This window comes from Mobula hypostoma, chromosome 18, assembly GCF_963921235.1.
Source record: "Mobula hypostoma chromosome 18, sMobHyp1.1, whole genome shotgun sequence".
NCBI lineage: Eukaryota > Metazoa > Chordata > Chondrichthyes > Myliobatiformes > Myliobatidae > Mobula > Mobula hypostoma.
The window spans coordinates 64,839,666-64,866,978 of record NC_086114.1 but is presented as its reverse complement, the minus strand read 5'-3'; the positions used below and the strand labels follow the sequence as shown (position 1 = coordinate 64,866,978).

At 51.4% G+C, this 27,313-nt stretch overlaps 1 protein-coding gene across 1 annotated transcript in view; it reads left to right on the top strand.

Moving 5' to 3' along the window:
• Positions 1-14,807, top strand: part of iqgap1 (IQ motif containing GTPase activating protein 1) — a 118,395-nt gene extending 103,588 nt beyond the window's left edge. Inside the window, exons 29-38 of the mRNA XM_063071042.1 lie at positions 108-343; positions 1,397-1,529; positions 3,154-3,256; positions 3,607-3,736; positions 4,616-4,703; positions 7,064-7,276; positions 8,652-8,818; positions 10,131-10,259; positions 11,875-11,983; positions 13,160-14,807. Coding sequence (XP_062927112.1) covers positions 108-343; positions 1,397-1,529; positions 3,154-3,256; positions 3,607-3,736; positions 4,616-4,703; positions 7,064-7,276; positions 8,652-8,818; positions 10,131-10,259; positions 11,875-11,983; positions 13,160-13,273 — 1,422 coding nt within the window. The 3' untranslated portion in view covers positions 13,274-14,807. The remainder of the gene's footprint in view (positions 1-107; positions 344-1,396; positions 1,530-3,153; positions 3,257-3,606; positions 3,737-4,615; positions 4,704-7,063; positions 7,277-8,651; positions 8,819-10,130; positions 10,260-11,874; positions 11,984-13,159) is intronic.
• Positions 14,808-27,313: the final 12,506 nt, after the last annotated feature.

The following is a 27,313-nucleotide window of genomic DNA, read 5'->3' as shown; positions in this document are numbered from 1 at the left end:
GGGGGGGGAATGGTGGGGTTTGCAGAAAGTGTTTTGGTTTGGGAGGTGCACCTTGACCTCCTTCCCTGTGTGTGTGAGAGTGTGAGATGTTGCCGTGTCTGCCGCAGATCGTGGGAAACCTGCTGTATTACCGGTACATGAACCCGGCCATCGTGGCCCCCGACGCCTTTGACATCATCGACCTGTCGGCGGGTGGCGGCGGGCTCTCCACCGACCAGCGGCGTAACCTGGGGTCCATCGCCAAGGTCCTGCAGCACGCAGCCTCCAACAAGATGTTCGACAAGGAGTACTGTCACCTGGCCTCGATCAACGAGTACTTGTCCCATGCTCACCACAAGTTCAGGTAACAAAAGCCCCCACCCCACTCCCTTCCGGGTCCCTGCCAGCCTCTGTCTGCTCTGCATTAATACATCGGCCAATCTATACACGGCAGGATCTCACACACCACTGAGGGTGACCATGTCTGGAGCGGTGGTCGTGACGAGTTCTCTACCCTGACTGCAGAGGACAGGAAACAATAGCAACAGAGTCTAGGACCAGAGGGCACAGCCTCAGAATACAAGGATGTTCCTTTAGAACAGATATCCCAGGAAAGAAAAAGCTATTGTATGAGGAGTTTGATGGCTTAGGGCCTGTATTCATTGGAGTTCAGAAGAATGAGGGGGTTCTCATTGAAACCTGCTAAGTATTGAAAGACTGAGAAGAGTGGATGTGGAGAGGATGTTTCCTCTAGTGGGGGAGTCTAGAACCAGAGGACACAGCCTCAGAATAGAACATTGTCCCTTTAGAATAGAGATGAGGAGGAATGTCTTTAGCTAGAGGGTGGTGAGCCTGTGGAATTCATTGCTACAGACTCCTGTAGAGGGCAAGTGATTGGGTATATTTAAGATGGAGGTTGATAGTTTCTTGATTAGTAAGGATGTCAAAGGTTACAGGGAGAAGGCAGGTGAACGAGGTTGAGATGGAAAATAAATCAGCCATGATGGAATGGCAGAGCAGACTCGATGGGAGGAATGGTCTAATTCTGCTCCTTTGTCTTGTGGCCTCTAACTCTGGTTATCCAAGTTCTCTTACTGTTTTCACTCTCTGATTTTTCCCTCGTGTTTGGTGCTGATGACGGACTCTCCCGTTTCCTTCTCTCATGCTGCCCCTCCACCCGTACAAAGACCCTCCTTCGGTGCAGGTCAGACAGGACTGGAAATTGCTGGGAAAACTCAGCCTGTCAGGCAGCGTCTGTGGAGAGTAAATGATTCAGGGCACTGAGCCTTCACCAGAGCTCCGAGACAGACTCACTTTGGCTCACCTCGTTCGCACTCCCTCCCTCACACACCAGCACCAGTTCTCTCTATCATTTTCTCTCAGTTTTCCCCCTCACTCACCCACTTCCTCTTTCTAGGAGGTTCATCCAGGCAGCGTGTGAGGTGCCGGAGCTCGAGGACAAATTCAACATCGATGAGTACTCTGATCTGGTGACCCTGAACAAACCAGTCATCTACATCTCCATCGGGGAGATCATCAATACTCACACGGTGAGCTGCTCCTCCTGCAGTGAGACTCTTGCTCAGTACTGACACCCCCCCCCCCAGTACCACCCCACCCACAGTGTGACTCCCCCTCAGTACCGCCCCTCCCACAGTGTGACCCTCAGTACCACCCCTCTCACAGTGTGACCCTCCCTCGGTACCACGCTCCCCCACAGTGTGACCCCTCCCCTCGGTACTGCCCCTCCCACAGTGTGACCCTCCCTCAGTACCACCCCTCCCAGTGTGACCTTCCCTCAGTACCACCCCTCCCACAGCATGAACCCCCCCAGTACCATCCCTCCCACAGCGTGACCCCCCCCAGTACCACCCCTCCCACAGTGTGACTCCCCCTCAGTACCTCCCCTCTCACAGTGTGACCCTCCCTCGGTACCACCCTCCCCCACAGTGTGACTCCCCCTCGGTACCACCCCTCCCAGTGTGACCCTCCCTCAGTACCACCCCTCCCGCAGTGTGAGTCTCCCTCTGTACCGCCCCTCCCACAGTGTGACCCTCCCTCAGTACCACCCCTCCCACAGTGTGACCCTCCCTCAGTACCACCCCTCCCACAGTGTAACCCTCCCACAGTATGACCCTCCCTCAGTACCACCCCTCCCAGTGTGACCCTCAGTATCCCCCTCCCACAGTGTGACCCTCCCTCAGTACCACCCCTCCCACAGTGTGACCCTCCCTCAGTACCACCCCTCCCACAGTGTGACCCTCCCTCAGTACCACCCCTCCCACAGTGTGACCCTCCCCAGTACCACCCCTCCCACAGTGTGACCCTCCCTCAGTACCACCCCTCCCAGTGTCACACCCTCAGTACCACCCCCCCACAGTGTGACTCTCCCTCAGTACCACCCCTCCCACAGTGTGACCCTCCCTCAGTACCACCCCTCCCACAGTGTGATTCTCCCTCAGTACCGACCCTCCGACAGTGTGACCCTCCCTCAGTACCACCCCTCCCACAGTGTGACTCTCCCTCAGTGCCGACCCTCCCACAGTGTGACCCTCCCTCGGTACCACCCCCCCAGTGTGACCCTCCCTCGGTACGGCCCCCCCCCCAGTGTGACCCTCCCTCGGTACCGCCCCCCCCACAGTGTGACCCTCCCTCGGTATCACCCCCCCCCACAGTGTGACCCTCCCTCAGTACCACCCCTCCCGCAGTGTGAGTCTCCCTCGGTACCACCCCTCCCACAGTGTGACTCTCCCTCAGTACCGACCCTCCCACAGTGTGACCCTCCCTCAGTACGGCCCCCCCCACAGTGTGACCCTCCCTCGGTACCGTGCCCCCCCACAGTGTGACCCTCCCTCGGTATCACCCCCCCCACAGTGTGACCCTCCCTCAGTACCGCCCCTCCCATAGTGTGACCCCCCCTCAGTACCACCCCTCCCACAATGTGAGTCTCCCTCAGTACCACCCCTCCCACAGTGTGACCCCCCCTCAGTACCACCCCTTGTACCTGGGACACTCCCTCAGTACTATGCTGGGTGTCCTGTACGTTCCTGTTGCCGTGTGTCTCTCCCTGTGCTCCTGGATTATTTGTCATTGTCGATGCCCCCCCCATCTCTGGGTAATACATTGGGGTGGCTTCAGCCCCACGGTCGCTGACTGTTCTCCTCCCCACTGCAGCTTTTCTTGGATCACCAGGATGCCATAGCCCCAGATCACAACGACCCCATTCATGAGCTGCTGGAGGATCTCGGCGAGGTGCCCACCATCGAGTCTATGATCGGCAAGTGTTCTCCATTCTCCTCTGGCAGTCCCTTCCCTCTCTCTCTCCCCCTGCTTGGCCTGCGTTCTTATCCCTTCCTGCTATCAGATACCTGTTTCCTGTCAGAGCTTCAAAGTCAGTCACCGGCCACACCTTGGACTCCAGGTCTGTCTCTCTTTCTGTCCCCTCCCCTCCCACCCCCCACCTCCCCCACCCCTTTCCCTCTCTCATTCGTTCTCATGCACTCTCTCCTCTTTACACCCCTGTGCTCCGAGCTCTCGCCAGGGACTGATCCGATCATCCCCAGCATGTTTCTGCACTCCTGGCAGTGGTTGCTGTGTGAACGAACTGTCGCTTGTCCTGTGCCACAGGGGAAGGAGGCATGACTGATGCGGGCAAGGAGCAACTGGCCAAGACCGAGGTGTCTCTGTCACTCACCAACAAGTTCGACGTGTCCGGAGGGGAAAATGAAGAGATGAACGCCCGCACTCTGCTCCTCAAGTGAGTCACTGGGTGGGCACGTGGGAGAAACTTTGGCCCTCTTAAAGTTGTTCTGCATTTCCATAACACCGCCACATCCTTGCGCATACAGTTAAGTTTTAATTGGATCCATCATAGCAGCAAAGGAACACAGACAGCTCCCATGATGAGACGAGGACTTGCTGGTTGGTTTGGCAGGAGTGCCTGTGAGAGTTCTTAAAGATTAGCTGTATTTGTCACATGCACGTACATCGAAATGTACAATAACACGCATCGACCAACACAGTCCTGGGGTGAGCTGGGGGCAGCCCGCAAGAGTCGCCACGCTTCTGATGCCAACGTAGCACGCCCACAGCTTACTAACCCCAACCCGTACGTCGTTGGAATGTGGGAGAGCCCAGAGGAAACCCACGTGATCATGAGGAGAACATACAAAGGCCCTCAGAATTCAGCAGACAATGGCCATCAGCTCTGTAATACCCTGTATTCCCCATTCTCTCTCCTCTCCCCCCCCCAACCCTTCGTTCAGGAGGTGCAGGCTGGACCCTCGAGCTCTTTGATTTCCCCTCCCCGATACTGCAGTGATCCATTGTCCTCGCAGCCAGCACATCTGCCCTCTGCGGTTCTGGCCGTTGGCACCCCGAATGGAATCATTCCAGCTCCAACGTAGAGAGAGGGACAGTATGGAAACAGGCCATTCAGCCCTGCTCTCCCATAGGGCCCCCGCTTCCCTTTGTTTGGACTGTGTCCCATTAGACCTTTCTTTCCATTTACCCTTGGGGCCTTAGGGGCTGGAATTCTGCCTATCGCCTTCTCCTAGCCCCTGGTATGGGCTCTCATCCTGGTCTTTCCTTTGACCCAACCCACTACTGACCCCTTCATTATCTCCTTCGATTCCAGCACAAAGAGGCTGATTGTGGACGTGATCCGGTTCCAGCCAGGGGAGACGCTGACCGAGATCCTGGAGAGTCCGGCCTCTCCGGAACAGGTACGTAACAAGCCTTCAGTTTGTTCCCCAATCAGCTGACCTCCGGCAGATTGCCAACACGTTGTCCAGTCTTCCAGTGGCACCTTACTCTCACACTCGCTCTCATATACACACACACACACTCACTCTCTTACACTCATACACACTCACTCTCTCACACTCACACACATACATACAGACTCTCTCTCACATACTCTCTCACTCTTGCTCTCATATACACACACTCTCACACTATCACACATACATTCTCACACACTCACACTCACTCATACACTCACACACACACTCACTCTCTTACACTCACACACACATTCTCTCTTACACACACACATTCTCTCTCACACACACACATACTCTCTCTCACACACACGCACACGCATATAAAAAGCCTATAAAAAGTATTCACCTCCCCCACCCCTTAGAAAGTTTTGATGTTTTGTTTTTTTATAACATTGAATCACAGTGGATCTAACTTGGCTTATTTGACACTGATCAACAAAAAAATGACTTTCATGTCAAAATGAAGACAGATCTCTACAAAGTAATCTAAATTAATTATAAATATATGACAAAAACGTAATTGATTGCACAAGTATTCACCCCGTTCAAGTCAGTATTTAGTAGAAACACCTTTGGCATTGATTACAGCCTCATGGATAAGTCTCTATCTGCTTTGCACATCTGGACACTGCAATTTTTCCCTGTTCTTCTTTACAAAACTGCTTAAACTCTGTTAGATTACGTGGGGATTGGGAGTGAACAGCCCTTTTCAAGTCCACCCACAAAATACTTCGTTATTTTTAAGCCATTCCTGTGTAGCTTTGGCTTTATGCTTGGGGTCGTTGTCTTGCTGGGAAACCAATCTTCTCCCAAGACGCAGTTCTTTGGCAGACTGCATCAGGTTTTCCTCCAGGATTTCCCTGTATTTTGCTGCATTCATTTTACCCTCCAGCTTCACAAGCCTTCCAGGGCCTGCTACAGTGAAGCATCCCCACAGCATGGTGCAGCCAACAACGTGCTTCTCAGTAGGGATGGTGTGTTTTTGATGATGTGCAGCGTTTGGCTTATGCCAAACATAGCGTTTAGTCTGATGGCCAAAAAGCTCAATTTTGCTTTCATCGGACCATAGAACCTTCTTCCGGCTATCTTCAGAGTCCCCCACGTGCTGAGATTTCACATGAGATTTTATCAACAGTGGATTTCTCTTTGCCACTCTCCCATAAAGGTGTGACTGGTAAAACACCCTGGCAACAGTTGTTAGATGCAGTCTGTCCCATTTTAGCCACTAAAGTTTGAAACCGCTCCACAGTTGTCATAGGTCTCTTGGTGGTCTCCCTCACTAGTCACCTTCTTGCAGGGTTACTTAATTTTTGAGGATGGTCTGCTGTAGACAGATTTACAGCTGTACCATATTCTTTCCATTTTTTGACGATTGACCTAACTGTACTCCAAGGGATGTTAAGCGACTTGAAAGTTTTCTTGTATCCATCTCCTGACTTGTGCTTTTCAATAATCTTTTCATGGAATTGCTTGGGATGTTCTTTTGCCTTCACGGTGTAGTTTTTGCCAGAACACTGACTGACCAGCAGTTGGACCTTCCAGATACAGGTGTATTTTTACTACAATCAGTTGAAACACCTTGATGGCATACAGTGACCTCAATTTAACTAATTATGTGACTTCTAAAACCAATTGTCAGTAATTATTTGGTATGTCATATTAAAGGGGGTGAATACTTATGAATCAATTATTTTGTGTTTTATATCTGTAATTAATTTAGATTACTGTGTAGAGATCTGTTTTCACTTTCACACCAATGAGTCTTCTGTTCAAAGAAAGCCAGATTAAATATATTGTGATTCAATGTTATAAGACAAAACATGAAAACTTCTGGGGTGGGGGGAGGGGTGGATAGTTTTCATAGGTTCTTCTTTCATGTGCGTGCTCTCCCCCTCCCTCTCTCTCCCTCTCCCCCCCTCCCCCCTCTCCCCTCTCCCCCCTCTCCCCCCTCTCCCCCCTCTCCCCCCTCTCCCCCCTCTCCCCCCTCCCCCCTCCCCCTCCCCCCTCTCCCCCCTCTCCCCCCTCTCCCCCCTCCCCCCCTCTCCCCCTCTCCCCCCTCCCCCTCTCCCTCACGTGAACAGGCATACTCTCTCTCTCTCACACACAGTCACTTTCTCAATCTCTCTTGCACACTCAGTTACACTCACTCCCTCTCGAACACATGCGCTCTCACAGAGAGACACACAGTGACCGTGTGAGCATGTTAACCGAATCCCGATGCAGATATAAATGACAGATTACACGGTAGGGGACAAATAAAGCTGCTCTGATCTCACACTGTGTGACACATACTCCCATAGGATGCCGATCACCAGCGAGCGATGCAGCGACGAGCGATACGGGATGCGAAGACCCCTGAGAAGATAAAGCGGAATCAGCTGGAGGAGGAAGAGAACCAGATGACCCTGACGGAGAAGAAAGAGAAGATTGTGCAGAACCTGAAGAAGCTGGCAGCCCTGGGGAAGGTCAACCCCCAGAACAAGTACCAGGACCTGATCAACGATGTCGCCAAGGTAACCAGCCCACCTGGGGTCCCACCCCGGTGGGAGTGAGTCTCCGCGGGGTATTCAGCAATGTCCTCCATCACCGAAACACCATCCAGACGGTGATGAATCTGTGGAATTCATTGCCACAGGTGGCTGTGGAGGCCAAGTGTATTTAAAGCAGAGGCAACACACATCAAAGTTGCTGGTGAACGCAGCAGGCCAGGCAGCATCTATAGGAATAGGTACAGTTGACATTTTGGGCCGAGCCCCTTCGTCAGGATAAAGCAGAGGCTGCTCGGTTCTTGATTAGTAAGGTTGTTAAAGGTCATGGGGAGAAAGCAGAAGAATGAGTTTGAGAGGGATAATAAATCAGTCATGGTGGAATAGCAGAGCTGATTCAATGGGCTGAATGGCCTAATTCTGCTCCTATGTATAATGGTCTCACCCTTGGCCATTAACCCTCGGCACCATTCACATGCTGTAGACACTTCATAACCAATTAAATGTTTCCTCAGTGTGGTCAGGTAGGAAACACCATTCCCATTTTACCCACAGAGAGATTATGATAATGAGACTCACAGTGAGTACTGGCTAGGACACAACATCCATGTTCAACCCCAATCAAAGGAGGGCCTTGTATTGATGATCAGATTGGATCAGCCCCGCTTGGCTCCCCAGACCCAGAGTGAGCGAGAGACACTTGGCTCGGGTGCAGGGTAAGATGCGGAAAGGCCCTCTGCCTGCTCTTTGCAGCATCCATCTGTTCCTCGGTCCTCTGTTCTCAGAATGTCCAGGTCAGCTGGAAGTAAAGCCTTGTGTGTGGGCAACTATCAAAGTGGGGGTCCAGCTGTACCCCATTACCCGTGAAAGGAGCTAGTACTATCTGTGGCATTTGCTGGTCGTATCCGACAACGACAGGAAACCTGTGCGGGAGAGTTTTTAAAAGTGGAAGAGCCATTGCTGTGGGAGAGTTCCAGTCTCTTGTTCTCATCTCAACCAGGCTCTTCCTTAGTGGAACTGGGGTGACCAGGACTACTTTTGTGCCTTGTCATGCCCCTTGCTCTCCACGGACTGCTGCAGAACTACCTTGGCCACTAGATCTCACCAGCCCAGGCTGCTGCGTGCTGGGACAGGCACGCCCCATCTCACCGGGGTATGAAACCCGCTGGTGACCCTCACCTGGTTTTTTTGCCCACCTGTCAAGGCGGAGTACCAGGGTGTAGGCACTGCGGCTCAGGTGAGAGCTGAGTGTACGACAGGGACCAAAGATGAATGAGCTGCCCCAATTGACATGACAGGCCCCTTCACCTGAGTTCCTGTCCCTTCCTACACACTCCATACACTGCCCATTTGTTGAACTAACCTCCTATTCTCTGTCCCCCTTCCCGCTCCCTGTGGCCAGGATATCCGAAACCAGCGGCGGTATCGGCAGAGGCGGAAGGCAGAATTGGTGCGCCTGCAGCAGACGTACAGCGGCCTGATCTCCAAGACAACTTTCTACGAAGAGCAAATTGACTATTACAACCAGTACATCAAGACCTGTATGGACAACCTGGCCAGCAAGGGCAAGTAGGTGCCTCTAACCCAATATCTGAGGGGTCTCCCCTCCAGTGTTCAGGTCTGGTGTGCAGGGAGAGGCCGTTCTCACCATTGTCTCCATGTTGACTAAGTAGGAACACTGTCATCAGTCACACCTGGCCTCACAGTCTTCCGCCATAAACTGCCCGAGAGAGGGCTCATCAATGGTGCTCCATTATTGATCTTCTTTCCTCATCTCCCCTCCTGCCCAATTCAAGCCCTCCCCAAATACCCTCACCCGATGCATGCACTTCCCCTCCCCTTCCTCCAGCATACTCTCCTCGTCCTGACAGTCACACCCCTCCCATTCCCCTCCCTCCAACACACTCCCCTCGACTCCACACTCTTCCCCATAGTCACACCCCTCCCTCTAACAGACTCCCCTCCCCTTCCTCCCACACTCTCCCCCCCTCCAACACACTCCCCTTGCCCCCACAGTCACCCCTCCCCAACACTTTCCCCCTATGGTCACACCCCTCCCTCTAACAGACTCCCCTCCCCTTCCTCTCACACTCTCCTCCCTCCAACGCGCTCCCCTTGCCCCCACAGTCACCCCTCCCCAACACTTTCCCCCTACGGTCACACCCCTCCCATTCCCATCCCTCCAACACATCCCCTCTCCCCGACACTTGCTCCCACTCATCCCACAATCTCCCCTCCCTGAAAAATTCTCCCTCACAGTCACAGCCCCAGTTCTCCTCCCCTCAGTCTCCCCTCCTGATTCCTATCATGGAAATTGGATCTGCCCCAAGCTGCCCCCACCCATGTCCCTCTCCCCGCAAAAACCATCTGCAGGGCAGCAGTGATCATCTCCCCCACCCCCGGCAATGATCAGATCACCCGGACCGACAGGGAGGAGCCCAGGGGTAGATCAAGATTATTTAATGTCAAGTGTAACAGAGAATGAAATAATTGCAGCACAATAACATAAAGAACACAAAAATAATAAAACCACAAAATAAGTACATGAGGTAGTTTATATACATGTATTGATAGTATGTCAATAAAGTGACACTAGGCTCAGGGGTGTCTGTACACAAGGTGCCTGACAGTAAATGATAAAGTAGTGGTGGGTGGGTTAGTGGGCTGGAGGTGTTGATCAGCCTCACTGCTTGGGGAAAGTCACTCTCTCTGAGCTTGGTGGTCCTGGTGCGGATGCTACGTAGCCTCCTCCCTGATGGGAGTGCTCAGAACAGTGACGAAGCAGATCGGCCTCCGGAACAGCCAGGTGTGGGCTCTAGGCTGGATGGGTTGGGGTCGTGGCCTCCATTCACTGAGACGTTCCCTCACTCCCCTCTGCCAGGGTCTCGAAGAAACCAGGAGAAAGAAACGTGAAGGGAAAGAAGAGCAAGCAGGTTTCCCAGAGGTATACTGCTGCCAGGCTACACGAGAAGGGCGTTCTGCTGGAGATCGAGGACCTCAACACCAACCAGTGAGTGTGAGGGTTGGTGGGGTGGTGAGGGGCTCGGGTATCGTCAGATCAGGGGGTGGCTCCTCTACTGGAGTGACCAGCTTCCGTTGGAAGAGGTGCCTCGTTCCTGGGGGAGAGAGGAGAAACCTGGGAGGTGAGGAGCGTCTGAGGGAGAGGCCCTGCATTGGTGTGGCTCAACCATAGATGTTGCATCCCGGCTGTCTGGGTACTCAAGGCAGTGCAGTACAACGTGGAGAGCGAGCTGTTGCCCTCTCCACAGAGCCAATGAATCCAAGGGAGCGGCAGAGACTGACACAGTCTGGCACCAGTGTTTGAGTTGCCAGTCAGTCAGACTGCCTTAGGAACTACAGCTCTGGACTTTTCCTCAGGGTTTACTCCTGAACCCTTCCCCATCAGTGCTTGTCGCCGAAAGGCAGCGAGTGTTTGAGATCAGAGTTTCCCTGCTCCGCGATGAGCTGCCAACCACGGCTGATGAGCCCTATCTACGAGAAGGGGCTCTGTTTCCAGGAAGGGCGTGGTATCTCCACTCTGATCGAAGCCAGGTCTGCCTCCAACCCCACCACCTCGTTTGCTGCCCATCCCCCTCCTTGGCCTCTGGCCTAGACCCGACTTTTGACCTCTGGCCTGGTAACCTACCTACTCCTAGAGTTCTGTCTGCTGCAGACAGCTCTGAGATCTAGAACCTCTTCCCCAGGTGTGGGGACTGGAGGTTAGATTGGGAGGGAAAAAGGCCATTTAGCCCATCGGGCCTGTAACATTGGGTTAGCAGGAGGCCCCTCCTCAGCCTCTCACTCCCGTTCCTGCACTGAGTTAGTGCCGAACCAACCTGTCGGTATTGACTGAGATTCTGTGAAACTTCCCACCAGTGGGTGGGGGCAGTGCTGGGTTTATGCCGGGGGCTATTTTGTGTTTGTGAATATCTCACAAAGTGTAATTTCCATGGGTGGGTTTTGCGGTTGCTGTTTGATGAGGTTCCTTAAGGGTGTCATCGCCGGGGCGGCTGGGGGTGGGGATCACACTGCCTATTAAATGCTGCCAATGGCATGTGTCTCAAATAGTCTCTGACAGTCAAATCCAGCTCCTGACCTTCAGCTACTAAGCCCAGTGGAACCGTTTCTACTGTTGTTCCCAGTAGAGAACCCGTCTCTATTGGGGAGAAGCAGGTTACCGGTGCCTTAAAACCGGTCACTTTGGGCAGATGGGGCTCGTCGGTTGTATTTGGCGGCCTGTCTAGGAGAAGGAAAATTCTGATCTCAAACCTCTGCTGCCTTTGGAAGTAAATCCTGAGGAAAAATCTGGAGCTGAGACCCTAGGGCAGTTCCTTTGAAATCCAAACTCTGTGTGGGTGGACAGAGCCTTGGATGGACCTCTTTAAGACCACAAGGTATAGGAGCAGAATTAAGCCATTGGGCTCCACAGTTCTTGTTAATGGGACTGCCTCTCTGAAAGAGCAACACCTCCCTCCCCCGGTCCTACAGTGGAGTATTAGAAGGTCTGGCTGGGGCTCGAACTGCAGATGTCACCAGGTAGCTACTGAAGTTACCTGCTCTTTGACAGTGGTCTGGCCCAGTTTGTCAGGAAGCTGTTAAACAAAGTACTTCTCTTCTGCTTACAGGTTTAAAAATGTCATCTTCGACATCTGTCCCACTGAGGAAGTGGGCGACTTTGAAGTAAAAGCGAAGTTTATGGGGGTTCAAATGGATTCTTTCATGCTCCACTATCAGGTAACGATCCACCCCTTCCCAAATCCTCAATCCCGCCTCGCATTAACACTGTAATTCACTTTGTTATTTTCATATCTTTCCTGGCTCCATATCTTCTCTGCTAACCCTTCAGCCCATGTCCCTTGTGCACCTCCAAACCTAACCTGTCCGCAGGAAGGTTGTGGAGGCTCTGGAAAGGAGTATAGGAGCAATTCACCAGTATGCTTTGTAGAGTCAAGGCGATGAGGTAAAATGGGAGCTTGGACAAACTTGGGTTTGTTTCCTTTGTTGAGAGATACAGCATGGTAACAGGCCCCTCCAGCACAATTACACCAAATTAACCTACTAGCCCGTACATCTTTGGAATATGAGAGGAAACCAGAGAACCCGAAGGAAACCCACGCAGTTCGCTGAGAGAACACACTCTTTACAGACAATGGCAGGAGTTGAAACCACCCAGGTCGCTGGCGCTGGAGAGCGTTACACTGACAGCTATGCTATCGTGCTCCCCTCGTGGACAGAATTCTGGAGCACAGAGCTCAGGCGGTCCAGAGGGTGTGCTGGGTGGGACAGCACAGAAAGGCTTCGTTTTCTGCTCACCGGATGTTAATGTGAATCAGAGACACGAGATTGTAATGGGTGGTGGGGGTGTGGGAGTAATCTGTAGCCAGTGCACCCACTCAGGGTGCCCAGCTTGTCTTGGTGTGGAGAGGGGGAGTGGCTGGCACCACACGTTCTTAGCTTGGTGCCTTACAGCACCAGAGATCAGAGTTCAATTCCCATCTCTGACTGTAAGGAGTTTGTACGTTCTCCCTTTGACCATGTGGTTTTCTTCCTGGTTTGCTCCCACATTCCAAAACGACGTACAGGTTAGACTTAGTAAATTGTGCTGACACCTGTGGTCTACTCCCAGCGCATCCTGAGACAGTGTTACTCCTCGACACAAGCAACGCATTTCTCTGTGTGACAAATAAAGCTAATCTTTAATCTCAGTGAGTCAGGCAGCATCTATGGAGGGGAGTAAATAATCGATGTTTATTTCTGAGACCCAACATCACAGCCGGAAACGTCAATTGCTTACTCATTTCCATAGATGCTGTCTGATCTGCTGAGTTCGTCTGGCATTTTGTGTGTATTGCTCTGGATTTCCAGCATCTGTAGAATCTCGTCGTTAATTTTTAATCTCTCCCTACTCAGGACCTCCTCCAGCTCCAGTACGAGGGTGTCGCTGTCATGAAGTTGTTCGACAAAGCCAAGGTCAATGTCAACCTGTTGATTTTCCTGCTGAACAAGAAGTTCTATGGGAAGTAGAGGGAGGCTGGCCCGGGATCCCTCACCACCCCAGTGACAAGATGCTGCCTTTGTGTCGTGCACATCAATTTAGCTCTGCAGAGATCAGAAATGGATGCTCGAGGACATTACCCATATGGAGGAGAATAGGGTTATCAAAGTGTACAATTTTATATTTCATATGATATAGCCAGAACATTTATAGACAGCATCTTCTGCATTCATAGTGGTCTTTGAATTGCTTAAGAAGCGTAAATATTTGTAAACACAACTCCCCCTTATTTTTATATAAACTACACTTGCAACTTTGCCATTTCTGTGCAGGAACTGTCCGTTTCCCAGTCAAGCTTTCTAACCGTCTGTCCAGTCCTCTGGCACTTTGCCTGGGGTAGCAGTTGGTTGGTTGACAGGAGTTTGTCCAGCTCGCCCATCTACTGAGGTAAAAAACTTGGAGCTGTTATTCCCGGGATAATGGGTGCCAGGCACTTTGGGAAACACACAGTGCAAGTTAAGCAAAAGCACATTCTTTTCCAGTGCCCACTGGTGTTAGATAGACAGACCGGAGCCTGTGCTTCCTGGAGTAAGTCTGCAGGAGGAGAACGATGAGGGTACAGAATGAATACAGCTCCCGCAGTCCCCATGCACCCTGACTCAACAGTTCAATGGGAGTTGTAATTGTCCCCTGTTGTGCCTACAGACTGTAGTTTCCCTTCTGGGGCACAGGCTGCTGACAGCAGCTTGCTAGAGTCATCTGTCCTGGGCCAGTCTTTCAAATTGTCCCCAGGTACACCCCCATCTCCTTGGGATGAGGATTTTGGGCTTCAGTTGGTGATTCTGTTATGCTGGATTTTTTTTTTACAGAATGGGCTTGTTTGCCCCAAGCTCGACTGTCCTCCTCTTACAGTTGGGCTTGGGACCATCCATGGCGGAATTGTAGTTTCAGTTTCATACTGGAGCCTTACGGATCATCTCGAGGTGTGCCTTGCCTCTTCATGTCCACAGCTCTTCCCTCCAATTCCCCACCAGTGCACAGAGTTAAGGAGGAGCCTTCTGTCCCTGCCTCTCTGTTACAGTGTCACTTTGGGTTTGAACCCTTCCTCAGCCTTGGTGTGCCAAGGATCACGTTTCCCCCACACTCTCTATCTCCTGAGTGGTGGGTTCTGGATTTTTTGCCACCTCCATCGTGGTCCCAGCATTAACCCACTTCTGACACTGTCCCTGTGGGCAGGTGAGACGGAAGGTGACAAGAGGTGTCCTCAGCTCAGCCAAATCCATTCTCTCCCAACTCCTAGAAGAAAGGACTGACTGTATGGACTGTTCCATCCACAGTTGCTCAGCTAGAAGCACTATTTAGAGCAGCTCGATACACACCATCGTGGGCGCGTGGACAGCTGTTGCACAGAGACTACACAGAGAAAGTTGTAGTTGGCTAAATTATTTGTCCCATTCCTGATGCTCTTACAATGAAGTTGTATTTGCAGGAATATCGGTTCTTTTTAAGAAAAATAAATTGTGTTTCCGTCTCCAAGATCAATGGGTGTGCTGATGGACTGATTCACTTATTTGGTTTATTTAACCATGTGTGGTCTCTTTAGTTTCTCACACTTCCCTTGATCCTGCTGTGTGCATGTACCTCGCATCTTCCCAGGGTCTAGGCGCTCGGATTCCTTGCTCCCACTGTCCAGCACAGGTTAGCGACACACCGAAGCTCCGACGATGCCCATCACACACTCCTGGAGCACACGTTAAACACACCAGAGCTCTCTTCACATTGTCCTTTCCCTCACTTCCAGAGTAAAGCTCCATCTACATAGTCCCAATATCCCAGGGTTAATCGTAGAGTGAAGCTCCCTCTACGTTGTCGTATCTCACTCCTGGGACATGGGTTAGAGACACAGAGACCTCTCTCCACACAATCCCATTACACACTCCTGTGGTCAGACAGAGTGAAGCTCCCTCCACCCTGTCTCATCAAGACGCCCTCCCTCCACACTGACTCATCACACACTCCCAGGGTCAGACATAGAGTGAAGCTCCCTCTGCACCGTCTCATCACACACTCCCAGGGTCAGACACAGAGTGAAGCTCCCTCCACACCGACCCATCACACATTCTTGGAGTTAGACACAGAGTCGAGGTCCTTCCGCACCATCCCATCACACTCCCGGAATAGGAACAGCTCTGGCTGGTAGGACATCTCCCATCAGTGGTGTGCAGTAACCTCTAGAGAGGGGAGTGGGAGATGGGAATGTCCCACCTTTGGTGAACATAGAAGGAAGCTGCTCACAGGGGAAAGGATTGGTGGTTTCTCTGTGAGGTGAGTGCACCTTGCATTTGCACTGTCGGCAGTGGGGAATAGGGGAGAAGGAGGAAGGTCGAGAAGGTTTGGCGGGACTTCTGCCTGATTCTGGGGGTGAGGAGGTATTTTCTTGTCTCAGTGGATACTAGGAACTCCCTAACTCTCAGTCGCAGACACCTCCCTCAGTGGAAGAAGTTTTAGTTCCAGTGGGAGCTGTCCTGGTTAAGAACCCCTCCCCGGGAGAGCAGAACCAGGTGTCAGAGTTGTTTCATGGGCTCCATGATCACCCACATCTCATCTATTCCCAGCTGCCTCTCCCCTCAATCTCTCCCGCATCTTATGAAGAGAAACTTTACTCGGGAAATCTACATTATACCTGACTCAGTCTTTGCCTATTGGTCAAGGCTTGGCTGGGGGCTGCCCATGTTCAGGGCATGAGTCACTCAATTCATTAGTCAACCCAGGTGATGCTGCCTATTGGTCAAGGCTTGGCTGGGGCTGTCCATTGGCTGAGGCATGTGTCATTCTGATCATTAGTCAACCTGGGTGCTGCTCCCTATTGGTCAACATTTGGGTGGTGATGTTCATTAGTTGAAGCTGGACATCACATTGGTCGAGGCTCAGGGGATGCTGACGATTCAAGATAGTCAGTTCCAGTACACAGGTGTAAAAGAATGAAATAATTTGTTACTCTGGATCTGATGCAGAACAATAAAGAGCACAACAATAATAAAAAAAAACACCAAACTATAAACACATAGATTGATTGTTTGTCCATAAAGTGACACTGGGTACAAGAGTGCCCGTACGTAAGGAGACTGACGAGATGATACAGTAGTGGTGGTTGGGGGTGTGGAGGGGTGGGTTAGTGGGTGGAGTGGTTGATCAGTCTTACTGCTTGAGGAAAGTAACTTTTGGGTCTGGTGGTCCTGACGTAGCCTCCTTCCTGATGGGAGTGGGATAAACAGTCCATGAGCAGGGAGGGTTGTATCCGTCATGTTACTGGCCCTCTTTGTGTATATATAGGTCGATACACAGATACTAAGGTGCTCAGCCTTCGAATGAGACACTGAGCGAGAGTAGAATACAAGTTATTCCGTCTCCAGGAAACCAAAGGAGAAGAAGAGGAATTCAACATGAAGCTGCCACAGGCTCATGGCCTTTCATAGAGCCCGCAATTTTCTTCTCAGCTTTTTGTTTCCTTGGCAAGATCATAATTCGTCTCATCTCTGCCACCTGTCAACATCCAAGCAGGAAGTAAAAAAACTTCTTATTCCTCGGGCACAGATGCATTGGAGCTGGATGTTGTCAGGTGGAAAGTCTTCCCGATTCAGTTTCCAGAGCCTGAACGTCACAAGAAAGGCCGGCATTTATTGTTCATCTCCAGCAGATGGCTAGACCCTCAATAACCAGGAAGTACGGAGGAGCAGAGGAACTTTGGTAGACATATGTAAGGATCCCTGAAGGTAGAAACACAGACACAGAACATATCTTGGAAACTATATGGGATATTTTTCTTCATTAACAGGACAAAGAACATCTGACTCTTGAATATCAGAATTCCAGCTCCCTCCTTACCCCTACTCTTCTCCTCACATTCTGGTGCCCCTCCTCATTTCCTGTCTCCCATGGTCCACCCTCCTCTCCTATCAGATTCCTTCCTCTTCAGCCCTTTCCCTCTGTTACCTATCACCTCCCAGCATCATACTTCATTCCCCTCTCCCCCATTCACCCACCTAACAGCTGTCAGCTTGTACTCCTTCCCACTCCCTCCACCTTATTCCAGCTTCTGCCCCCGTTTTTCCCAGTCCTGATGTCCTTGTTATTCTCCCCCGTAGATGCTGCCTGTCCTGCTGAGTTCCTCCAGCATTTTGTGTGTGTTATCATCTACTCCCTTGTGATTAATTTTCTTGCGTTTACAGGAAAATAAAGAAATGCAAAAGACTCCACAAAAAACCATATAATTACAAACAAAAACAGTCAAACAATCAATGTGCAAAAGAAGACAAACTGCAAACAAAAAAATAATACTACTGAGAACATGAAATGTCCTTGAAAGTGAGTCTGTACATCCGTTCAGAGTAGGGGTGAGTGAAGTTATCCACGCCGGTACAGGAGCCTGGTGGTTGAAGAGTAATAACTGTTCGGAACCTAAGGTTTCTTCCTGATGGTAGTAGTAAGAAGGGAGCATGGCCTGGGTGGTGGGGGTCCTTGATGATGATGCTGCTTTCCTGCGACAGTACTTTGTGTAAATGTGTTCAATGGTGGGGAGGGCTTTACTTGTGATGGACTTTCGGCAGAATTCTTCTATTCCTGGGCATTGGTGTTTCCATACCAATTATTATGACACAATTATAGGAGACATGGTAGTGGCTCCATATGTCATTACTACAGGGCGGCTCCTGCAGCCAAGCTGATGCCAAATGTACTGCTTCGCATTCCTTTGAACCACATCCGTGAGGCCGAGAGGGGGATCTCCATATTCATCGCCCAGGTCTGCGCCCCCGGAACCGGGTGCATCCATTCTCTACTTGACAGACGGAGCCATTATTATTATTATTATTTATTGTACAAGACATTAATTCAGCCACAACTGGTTTCTTCTGGCCACCGTGTGGTAGGCAGGATGTGATTGCACAATGTGGAAACTCACAAGGCTATCGCCTGGGATGGAGGGTTTCAATTCAGGGAAATGACTGGATTGACTGAGTTTCCTTTGTGGCCATGCTATGTCGACACTTGCGGGCTGCCCCAACACATCCTCTGACTGTATTGGTCATTAACATAAACGGCACATTTCACTCAATGTTTCGATGTACATACGACAAATAAAGCTAATTTTTATCTTTATCTTTCGAGAAGGCTGAGGAGCAACAAAACTGAAATGTACAAAAAGATGTCTGTGTCTTTCTTCCTTCTACCAGAGTGCATGACCACACACCTCCCTGCCCTGTATTTCATCTACCACTTCCTTTCCCAGTCACCTAATCTGGCCTAATTCTGCTCCTATGTCTCATGGTCTTATCAGAAATGTCTCTCATCAGTGGGCACACTTTTAACGTTGGAGACACATTTCACACACATTTTTTTGATGGTGGAGGTAATAGAAATCTGGAGCAGACTTTCTGAGCTGGTGGGACTGGCTAGTGCTCAAGAAATATTCAGACAAGACACCTGGCAGAGATGTGCTGGAAAAAAAAGGGGTAAGTAAAATTTACCGAATGGCCAGCATAGACATTTTGAGCTGAATGGCCTGTTTCCCACCTGATCGTTCCCTGTAATGAACAAGGTGATGGAGGAACTTGGTGGGTAGGAAGGGTCTGTGGAGGGAAAGGGACAGTCGACATTTCAACTTGAGCCCCTTCATCCAGAACAATGACAGTCTATTCTATCCCCATATAGCTGTGATTACAACTACCTGCATTTGATCATTTTATTATCCTCTATAAGGTCACCAACTCAGCCTCCTTGTGGCAGTGAGAATAAAGCTAGTTCGTCCAATCTCTCCTTTTAACTACTGCCTCACCATTCCCGGAAACAGCCTGGTAAATCTCCTCTGCATTCTCTCAACTGCGACCGCACCCTTCCTGTCGCGCCGACCAATACTGTTACTCAGTGTGGCTTGACCAAATGACATCCCAGTTCATCGACCTATGAAGAGAAGTGTAGTAAATGCCTTCATCACTAGCCTATTCCCGTTTTGATTTGACAAATTTATTTTACATGTACATTGAAACATACAGTGAAATGCGTCGTTTGTGGTATCAACCTCAGGCTGTGCTGGGGGCAGCCTGAAAATGTCGCCACACATTCTGGCAACAAAATTGCATGCCCACAATGTGTTTTCTATGTCACATGAACTTGAATCCTAAGCAATGAAGAGCAATTAACTTGAATTTTCAGGTCCCTCTGTGAGTTCCCTGCCATTTACTGTGTAAGTCCTGTTAGTATTTGACACCTTGATATACATTACCTTGCACCTAAGAAGACATCCTGGTCATCCACAGCGCCTGGTCCCATCTCCAGTCGTCTCGACTCTGTCTTGCCACTGGATCCAGATGGGAATTGGGAAGAGAGAGCGAGGCTGACACTGCGCAACGCTCCCTCACTTAAATCCAAACCACGCACTAATCTCAACACCATAATAATGGTGTCGAGGTCCTCATCGACATCGACGATGGACGAACACACACACCTTGCACCTGTATGGATTAAATTCCATGATCTACCACCCTTTGTGTTGTCTACTACTCCACCAGTTTTTGTGACATCTGTAGACCCAGTAATCAGAAACCCAACATTCTCATCCATTGAAATATAAATGACTAACACCGGTGGTGCCAGCAGGACACAACTGGTGACAAACCCCTCCCCTCTGCCTCCTATAACCCATCTGATTTCGGATCCAGTTTGCCAGCATGCCTTAGATGGCTGGTGCTCCAACTTTCTAGGCTGCATTACCAAGAAGGACGATGTCCAGACTTACTGGGGTCCATGTAAGCCACATCTCCCATGTGTATTGCAACAACTTATCATGAGGAGGGTAGAACTAACCTGTCTCATGATAGCCTAAACCCAGCTCACTTTCCCTATTAGCGGGTGAACAGTCCAGCGCTTGGTGAATTCTGCCTCACAATGATAGGAAGAGCCAACATCAAAGCAACATTTTTATGAATGATTGGCTGCTAGAAGCCAGTTATCCTTTATCAGTTTTCATAGTTTCCTCTGCAAAAACCTCAGAATCAGAATGAAAGTTCAAAGTAAATTTATTATTAAAGTACACGTATGTCACCATATACTACCCTGGGATTCATTTTCTTGCCGGCATTCACAGTAAAACCAAGAGTTATTGAAAGACCATACCCAATGGGATGGGCAAACTACCAATGTACAAAGACAACAAAAGAAAAGTAAAAATAAACACCAAGTCCAACACCAAGTCAGGACATATTTGTCGGACAGGGAGTTCAACAAAGATCCATGTGTCTGATCTCTGGGATAAGGGGATGGAGCAGCAGGTGTCTGATCTGTGGGGAAAAGGAGATGGAGCAGCAGATTTCTGATGTCTGGGACAATGCGACGGACCAACAGGTATCTGATCTCTGAGATAAGAAGATGGACTGGATTGTTTCTCATCTACGGGAAAAGGAGATGGAGCAACAGGTGTCTGAGCTCTGAGCAAGGGGATGGAGCAATATGTCTCTGATCTCTGAGACGGCGATGGAACAGCAGGTGTCTGATCTCTGAGACAAGTAGATGGAGTAGCAGGGGTCTGATCTCTGGGACAAGAGGATGGATCAGCGTGTCTCTGATCTCTGGGACAAAGGGATGGAGCTGCCAGTGTCTGATCTCCGGGACAAGGTGATGGAGCAGCAGGTGTCTGATCTCTGGGATAAGGGGATGTAGGCGCAGGTGTCTCATCTCTGGGACAAGACGATGGAGCAGCTGGTGTCTGATCTCTGGGACAAGGGGATGGAGCAGCAGGTGTCTGATCTCTGAAACAAGGTGATGGAGCAGCAGGACTGTGATCTCTGGGACAAGGGGATGGAGTGCCAGGTGTGTGATCTTTGGGACAATGAGACGGTGCACCAGATGTCTGATCTCTGGGAGAAGGGGATGGAACCGCCAGTGTCCGATCTCTGGGACAAGGGGATGAAGCAGCAGGTGTCTGATCTCTGGGATAAGGAGAGGGAGCAGCAGGTGTCTTACCTCTGGGAAAAGGAGAGGGAGCAGCACATGTCTGAACTCTGGGACAAGGGGATGGAGCAGCAGGTGTCTTATCTCTGGGATAAAGGTGACTGAGCAGCAGGTGTCTGATCTATGGGAAGACGATGGAGCAGCAGGTGTCTGCTCTCTGGGTCATGGAGACGGAGCAGCAGGTGTCTCATCTCTGGGAGAAGGTGATGGAGCAGCAGGTGTCTGATCTCTGGGACAAGGGGAACGTGCAGCAGGTGTCTGATCTCTGGGACAAGAGGATGGTGCACAATGTGTATGATCTCTGGGTCAAAGAGGGAGCAGCATGTGTCTGAACTCTAGGTCAAGGAGATGGAGCAGCAGTTATCTGATGTCTGGGAGAAGGAGATGGAGCAACAGGTGTCTGATCTCTGGGACAAGGGGATGGAGCAGCAGGTATCTGATCTCTGGGACGATGATGGAGCTCAGGTGTCTGATCTCTGGGACAAGGGGATGGAGCAGCAGGTGTCTTATCTCCGGGACAGGGTGATGGAGCAGCAGGTGTCTGATCTTTGGGACAAGGGGATGGAGTGCCAGGTGTGTGATCTTTGGGACAATGAGACGGTGCACCAGATGTCTGATCTCTGGGAGAAGGGGATGGAACCGCCAGTGTCCGATCTCTTGGACAAGGGGATGAAGCAGCAGGTGTCTGATCTCTGGGACAAGAGGGTGGAGCACAAGGTGTACGATCTCTGGGTCAAAGGGATGGAGCAGGAGTTGTCTGATGTCTGGGAGGAGGGGATGGAGCATCAGGTGTCTGATCTCTCGGACAAGGGGATGGAGGAGCAGCTGTCTGATCTCTGGGACGACGATGGAGCAGCAGGTGTCTGGTCTCTGGGTCAAGGGGATGGAGCAGCAGGTGTCTGATCTCTGGGAAAAGGAGAGGGAGCAGCATGTGTCTGAACTCTGGGTCAAGGAGATGGAGCAGCAGTTGTCTGATGTCTGGGAAAAGGGGATGGAGTGTCATGTGTCTGATCTCTGGGACAAGGGGATGGAGCAGAAGGTGTCTGATCTCGGGACAAAGGGTTGGAGTGCCAGGTGTCTGATCTCTGGGAAAAAGTGATGTAGCAGCAGGTTTCTGATCTCTGGGATAAGGGGATGCAGGTGCAGGTGTCTCATCTCTGGGACAAGACGATGGAGCAGCAGGTGTCTGATCCCTGGGAAAAGGAGATGGAACAGCAGGTGTCTGATCTCTGGGACAAGGGGATGGAGCAGCAGGTGTCTGATCTCTGGGACAAGGGGATGGAGCAACAGGTGTCTGACCTCTGGGAAGATGATGGAGCAGCAGGTGTCTGATCTCTGGGACAAGGTGAAGGTGCAGAAGGTGTCCGATCTCTGGGAAAAGGAGAGGGAGCAGCATGTGTCTGAACTCTAGGTCTAGGAGATGGAGCAGCAGGTGTCTGATCTCTGGGACAAGGGGAAGGTGCAGCAGGTGTCTGATCTCTGGGACAAGAGGATGGTGCACAATGTGTATGATCTCTGGGTCAAAGAGGGAGCAGCATGTGTCTGAACTCTAGGTCAAGGAGATGGAGCAGCAGGTGTCTGATCTCTGGGACAAGGGGATGAAGCAGCGGGTGTCTGATCTCTGGGATAAGGAGAGGGAGCAGCAGATGTCTTATCTCTGGGATAAGGAGAGGGAGCAGCACGTGTCTGAACTCTGGGTCAAGGAGATGGAGCAGCAGGTGTCCGATCTCTGGGACAAGGGGATGGAGCAGCAGGTGTCTGATCTCTGGGAGAAGGTGATGGAGCAGCAGGTGTCTGATGTCTGGGACAAGGGGATGGAGTGCCAGGTGTGTGATCTTTGGGACAATGAGACGGTGCACCAGATGTCTGATCTCTGGGAGAAGGGGATGGAGCAGCAGGTGTCTGCTCTCTGGGTCACGGAGATGGAGCAGCAGGTGTCTGATCTCTGGGACAAGGGGATGGAGCAGCAGGTGTCTTATCTCCGGGACAGGGTGATGGAGCAGCAGGTGTCTGATCTCTGGGTCACGGAGATGGAGCAGCAGGTGTCTGCTCTCTGGGACGATGATGGAGCTCAGGTGTCCGATCTCTGAGACAAGGGGATGGAGCAGCAGGTATCTAATCTCTGGGACAAGGGGATGGTGTAGCAGGTGTCCGATCTCTGGGTCAAGGGGATGGAGCAGCAGTTGTCTGATGTCTGGGAGAAGGGGATGGAGCAGCAGGTGTCTTATCTCCGGGACAGGGTGATGGAGCAGCAGGTGTCTGATCTTTGGGACAAGGGGATGGAGTGCCAGGTGTGTGATCTTTGGGACAATGAGACGGTGCACCAGATGTCTGATCTCTGGGAGAAGGGGATGGAACCGCCAGTGTCCGATCTCTGGGACATGGAGATGGAGCAGCAGGTGTCTGATCTCTGGGACAAGGGGATGGAGCAGCAGGTGTCTTATCTCCGGGACAGGGTGATGGAGCAGCAGGTGTCTGATCTCTGGGTCACGGAGATGGAGCAGCAGGTGTCTCTGCTCTCTGGGTCACGGAGATGGAGCAGCAGGTGTCTGATCTCTGGGACGATGATGGAGCTCAGGTGTCCGATCTCTGAGACAAGTGGATGGAGAAGCAGGGATCTGATCTCTGGGACAAGGGGATGGTGTAGCAGGTGTCCGATCTCTGGGTCAAGGGGATGGAGCAGCAGTTGTCTGATGTCTGGGAGAAGGTGCTGGAGCTGCAGGACTCTGGTCTCTGTGAGATGGGGATGGAGCATCTGGTGTCTAATCTCTGGGACAAGGGGATGGAGCAGCAGGTGTCTGACCTCTGGGAAGATGATGGAGCAGCAGGTGTCTGAACTCTGGGACAAGGAGATGGAGCAGCAGGTGTCTGATCTCTGGGACGATGATGGAGCTCAGGTTTCTGATCTCTGGGATAAGGGGATGGAGCAGCAGGTGTCTTATCTCCGGGACAGGGTGATGGAGCAGCAGGTGTCTGATCTTTGGGACAAGGGGATGGAGTGCCAGGTGTGTGATCTTTGGGACAATGAGACGGTGCACCAGATGTCTGATCTCTGGGAGAAGGGGATGGAACCGCCAGTGTCCGATCTCTTGGACAAGGGGATGAAGCAGCAGGTGTCTGATCTCTGGGACAAGAGGGTGGAGCACAAGGTGTACGATCTCTGGGTCAAAGGGATGGAGCAGCAGTTGTCTGATGTCTGGGAGAAGGAGATGGAGCAGCAGGTGTCTGATCTCTCGGACAAGGGAATGGTGCAGCAGATTTCTGATCTCTGGGACGATGATGGAGCAGCAGGTGTCTGGTCTCTGGGTCAAGGGGATGGAGCAGCAGGTGTCTGGTCTCTGGGACAAGAGGATGGAGCACAAGGTGTATGCACACGAAGCTGGGTGGCAGTGTTAGCAGTGAGGAGGATGCTGAGAGGATGCAGGGTGACTTGGATAGGTTGGGTGAGTGGGCAAATTCATGGCAGATGCAATTTAATGTGGATAAATGTGAAGTTATCCACTTTGGTGGCAAAAATAGGAAAACAGATTATTATATGAATGGTGGCCGATTAGGAAAACGGGAGGTGCAACGAGACCTGGGTGTCATTATACACCAGTCATTGAAAATGGGCATGCAGGTACAGCAGGCGGTGAAAAAGGCGAATGGTATGCTGGCATTTATAGCGGGAGGATTCGAGTACAGGAGCAGGGACGTACTACTGCAGTTGTACAAGGCCTTGGTGAGACCACACCTGGAGTATTGTGTGCAGTTTTGGTCCCCTAATCTGAGGAAAGACATCTTTGCCATAGAGGGAGTACAAAGAAGGTTCACCAGATTGATTCCTGGGATGGCGGGACTTTCATGAAGAAAGACTGGATGAATTGGGCTTGTACTCGTTGGAATTTAGAAGATTGAGGGGGGATCTGATTGAAACGTATAAGATCCTAAAGGGATTGGACAGGCTAGATGCAGGAAGATTGTTCCCGATGTTGGGCAAGTCCAGAACGAGGGGTCACAGTTTGAGGATAGAGGGGAAGCCTTTTAGGACCAAGATTAGGAAAAACTTCTTCACACAGAGAGTGGTGAATCTGTGGAATTCTCTGCCACAGGAAACTGTTGAGGCCAGTTCATTGGCTATATTTTAGAGGGAGTTAGATATGGCCCTTGTGGCTACAGGGGTCAGTGGGTATGGAGGGAAGGCTGGTGCAGGGTTCTGAGTTGGATGATCAGCCATGATCATAATAAATGGTGGTGCAGGCTCGAAGGGCCGAATGGCCTACTCCTGCACCTATTTTCTATGTTTCTATGTTTCTATGATCTCTGGGTCAAAGGGATGGAGCAGCAGGTGTCTGATGTCTGGGACAATGAGATGGAGCAGCAGCTGTCAGATCTCGGGTACAAGGGGATGGAGCAGCAGCCATCTGACTTCTAGGAGGACGATGGATCAACAGGTGTCTCATCTCTGGGACAAGGGAATGGAGCAGCAGGTGTCTGATCACTGGGACAACAATGGAGCAGGAGGTGTCTGATCTCTGGGACAAGGGGATGGAGCAATAGGTCTCTGATCACTGTGATGACGATGGAGCAGCAGGTGTCTGATATCTGCAATGGTGATGGAGCTACCGGTGTCTGACCTCTGGGACAAGGCAATTGACCGGTAGGTGTCTGATCATGGGACGAGGAGATGGAGCAGCAGGTGTCTGATCTCTTGGGCAAGGGGATGGTGTAGCAGGTGTCTGTTCTCCGGGACAATGGGATGGAGCACAAGGTGTCTGATCGCTGAGTCAAAGGGATGGAGCAGCAGTTGTCTGATGACTGGGACAAGGGGATGTAGCAGCAGGTGTCTGATCTCTGGGACAAGGGGATGGAGCGCAAGGTGTCCGATCTCTTGGTCAAGGAGATGGAGCAGCAGGTGTCTGATCTCTAGGACAAGAAAGTGGAGCAGCAGGTGTCTGATCTTCGGGACAAGGGTTTGGACCAGCAGGCGTCGCCTCTCTGAGAGAAGGCGATGGAGCAGCAGGTGTCTGATCTCGGGACAAGGGGATGGAGCAGTAGGTGTCTGATCTCGGGACAAAGGGATGGAGTGCCAGGTGTGTGATCTTTGGGACAATGAGACTGCGCACCAGGTGTCTGATCTCTGGGAGAAGGGGATGGAGCCTCCAGTGTCCCATCTCTGGGACAAGGGGATGGAGCAGCAGGTATCTGATCTCTGGGACAAGGGGATGATGTAGCAGGTGTCCGATCTCTGGGTCAAGGGGATGGAGCTGCAGATGTCTGATCTCTGGGAAAAAGTGATGTAGCAGCAGGTGTCTGATCTCTGGGACAAGGGGATGGAGTGCCAGGTGTGTGATCTTTGGGACAAAGACGGTGCACCAGATGTCTGATCTCTGGGTGAAGAGGATGGAACCGCCAGTGTCCGATCTCTGGGACAAGGGGATGGAGCAGCAGGTATCTGATCTCTGGGACAAGGGGATGATGTAGCAGGTGTCCGATCTCTGGGTCAAGGGGATGGAGCTGCAGATGTCTGATCTCTGGGAAAAAGTGATGTAGCAGCAGGTGTCTGATCTCTGGGACAAGGGGATGGAGTGCCAGGTGTGTGATCTTTGGGACAAAGACGGTGCACCAGATGTCTGATCTCTGGGTGAAGAGGATGGAACCGCCAGTGTCCGATCTCTGGGACAAGGGGATGAAGCAGCAGGTGTCTGCTCTCTGGGATAAGGGGATGGAGGCGCAGGTGTTTCATCTCTGGGACAAGGGGAAGGTGCAGAAGGTGTCTGATCTCTGGGACAAGGGGATGGAGCGCAAGATGTCCGATCTCTTGGTCAAGGGGATTGAGCTGCAGGTGTCTGATCTTCGGGACAAGGGGTTGGACCAGCAGGCGTCGCCTCTCCAAGAGAAGGCAATGGAGCAGCAGGTGTCTGATCTCGGGACAAGGGGATGGAGTGCCAGGTGTGTGATCTTTGGGACAATGAGACTGCGCACCAGGTGTCTGATCTCTGGGAGAAGAGGATGGAGCCTCCAGTGTCCCACCTCTGGGACAAGGGGATGGCGCAGCAGGTGTCTGATGTCTGGGAGAAGTTGAT